Genomic DNA, 1,521 nt, shown 5'->3' on the forward strand with positions numbered 1-1,521 from the left:
GTGAGGCGTTGAGCTTTGGGGGCCCCATGCGCCCTGGGCTTCAGCACAGCGGATTTTCTGGAAGGTGCCCGGGGGGCAGGCCACTGACTGACATGTCCACAGGACATCTTGATGAACCCCACGCAGGAACTCGGGCACCCAGCGGTCACTAAGCCTGGCCGAGGGAATTGGCCTCCTCGGAGGGAGTTCCAAGGATCGGAGTTCCCAAGGCCGGGGCAGGGGAAGCCACCACTTTAGCATGTCACCTGCTTGCTGCTCAGTGCTCAGTCTGCATACAGCCTTCCAGGTGTTTCTTTCTGCCCCGACTTCTCCCCAGTGGAGGCGTTGGACGGGACATGCAGAGAAGGAAGGGGGAGGGTGGCCGCTGGGGGGTGGGGAACTGTTTCCAGGACTAGTGGTGGCAGTCGGGGATGCGTCTCGGCGTCGGGGGGTCTCTCCACTGCTGCCTTTCTGTCACTCTAATGGCCATTTTGGCTTAGGGGGAATTCGTGAAGAACATCCCCATGAACCACGGTGTGTACACGTGGCTGGACGGCAGCACCTACGAAGGGGAAGTGACAAACGGCCTGAGGAACGGATTCGGGATGTTCAAGTGCAGCACGCAGCCCGTGTCCTACATCGGCCACTGGTGCCATGGCAGGAGACACGGGAAGGTGGGTGAAGCAGCCACGCGACGGCCGGCTGGGAAGGAACGGACGGTCACGGAGGGCGGGAAGTGCGGGCGGTTGACGTAAATTCACTGTTTTGTTTATCGAGGCGAAATCCACATCCCATGATATTAACCATCTAGCGTAAGCAAGTCAGCGGCATTTAGCACATTCACCGTGTCGTACAAACACCGGCTCTGTCTGGCCCCCAAACATTTCGGCGCTCCGGAATGAACCGCACCCATGACCGTGAGGTGGCGCCGCCCCAACCCCCCGCCTTCCAGTCCCACCCGCCTGCTTTCTGTCTGTGCGAGTCTCCACGGGTTCACCCATTCTGAACCTTTCACGTGACTCGAATCGTACAAGAGGCGACCTTTCGTGTGGAGAGACCCCCTGACGCCGAGACGCGTCCCTGACCGCCGCCACTAGTCCTGGAAACGGTTCCCCATCCCCCACTTCTTCCGCCCAGGCTGGAGGCATGTCATCCCTCTTTATGGCTGAATAATAATTGTTATTCATAATAACAACGTTTATCTGTTGTGGGGCGTGTGGGCTGTTTCCATCCTTTGGTGCCTGTGACTAGTGCTGCTACGAATGTGGACAAGGACTCGTCTAGGTCCTTCGGTTCTTTCGGGCGGGTACCTTGGAGTGGGATCACTGGGTCACATGGTGACTCCGCGGTTAACACTTTGAAGAACTGTCAAACTCTTTTCCACAGTGGCTGCACCATTTTACATTTTCCTGGCGATGCAGGTTCTTTAAATTCCCTTTTAAGCAACGTGGTTGTTTTTGGTACTGTCGTTTAGTTTTTGTATGGGATGATAAAATGCTCGGCAATGTTTTTCGAGAATATCATAAGAAAAATTCAACCGTT

General features: G+C 56.0%; 1 protein-coding gene across 1 annotated transcript in view; it reads left to right on the top strand.

Moving 5' to 3' along the window:
* The window catches only part of LOC105294626 (radial spoke head 10 homolog B), a 32,093-nt gene that overhangs the window by 4,001 nt on the left and 26,571 nt on the right, over window positions 1-1,521 (top strand). Inside the window, exon 4 of the mRNA XM_023532772.1 lies at window positions 480-653. Coding sequence (XP_023388540.1) covers window positions 480-653 — 174 coding nt within the window. The remainder of the gene's footprint in view (window positions 1-479; window positions 654-1,521) is intronic.

Source organism: Pteropus vampyrus, unplaced genomic scaffold (assembly GCF_000151845.1).
Source record: "Pteropus vampyrus isolate Shadow unplaced genomic scaffold, Pvam_2.0 Scaffold90, whole genome shotgun sequence".
NCBI lineage: Eukaryota > Metazoa > Chordata > Mammalia > Chiroptera > Pteropodidae > Pteropus > Pteropus vampyrus.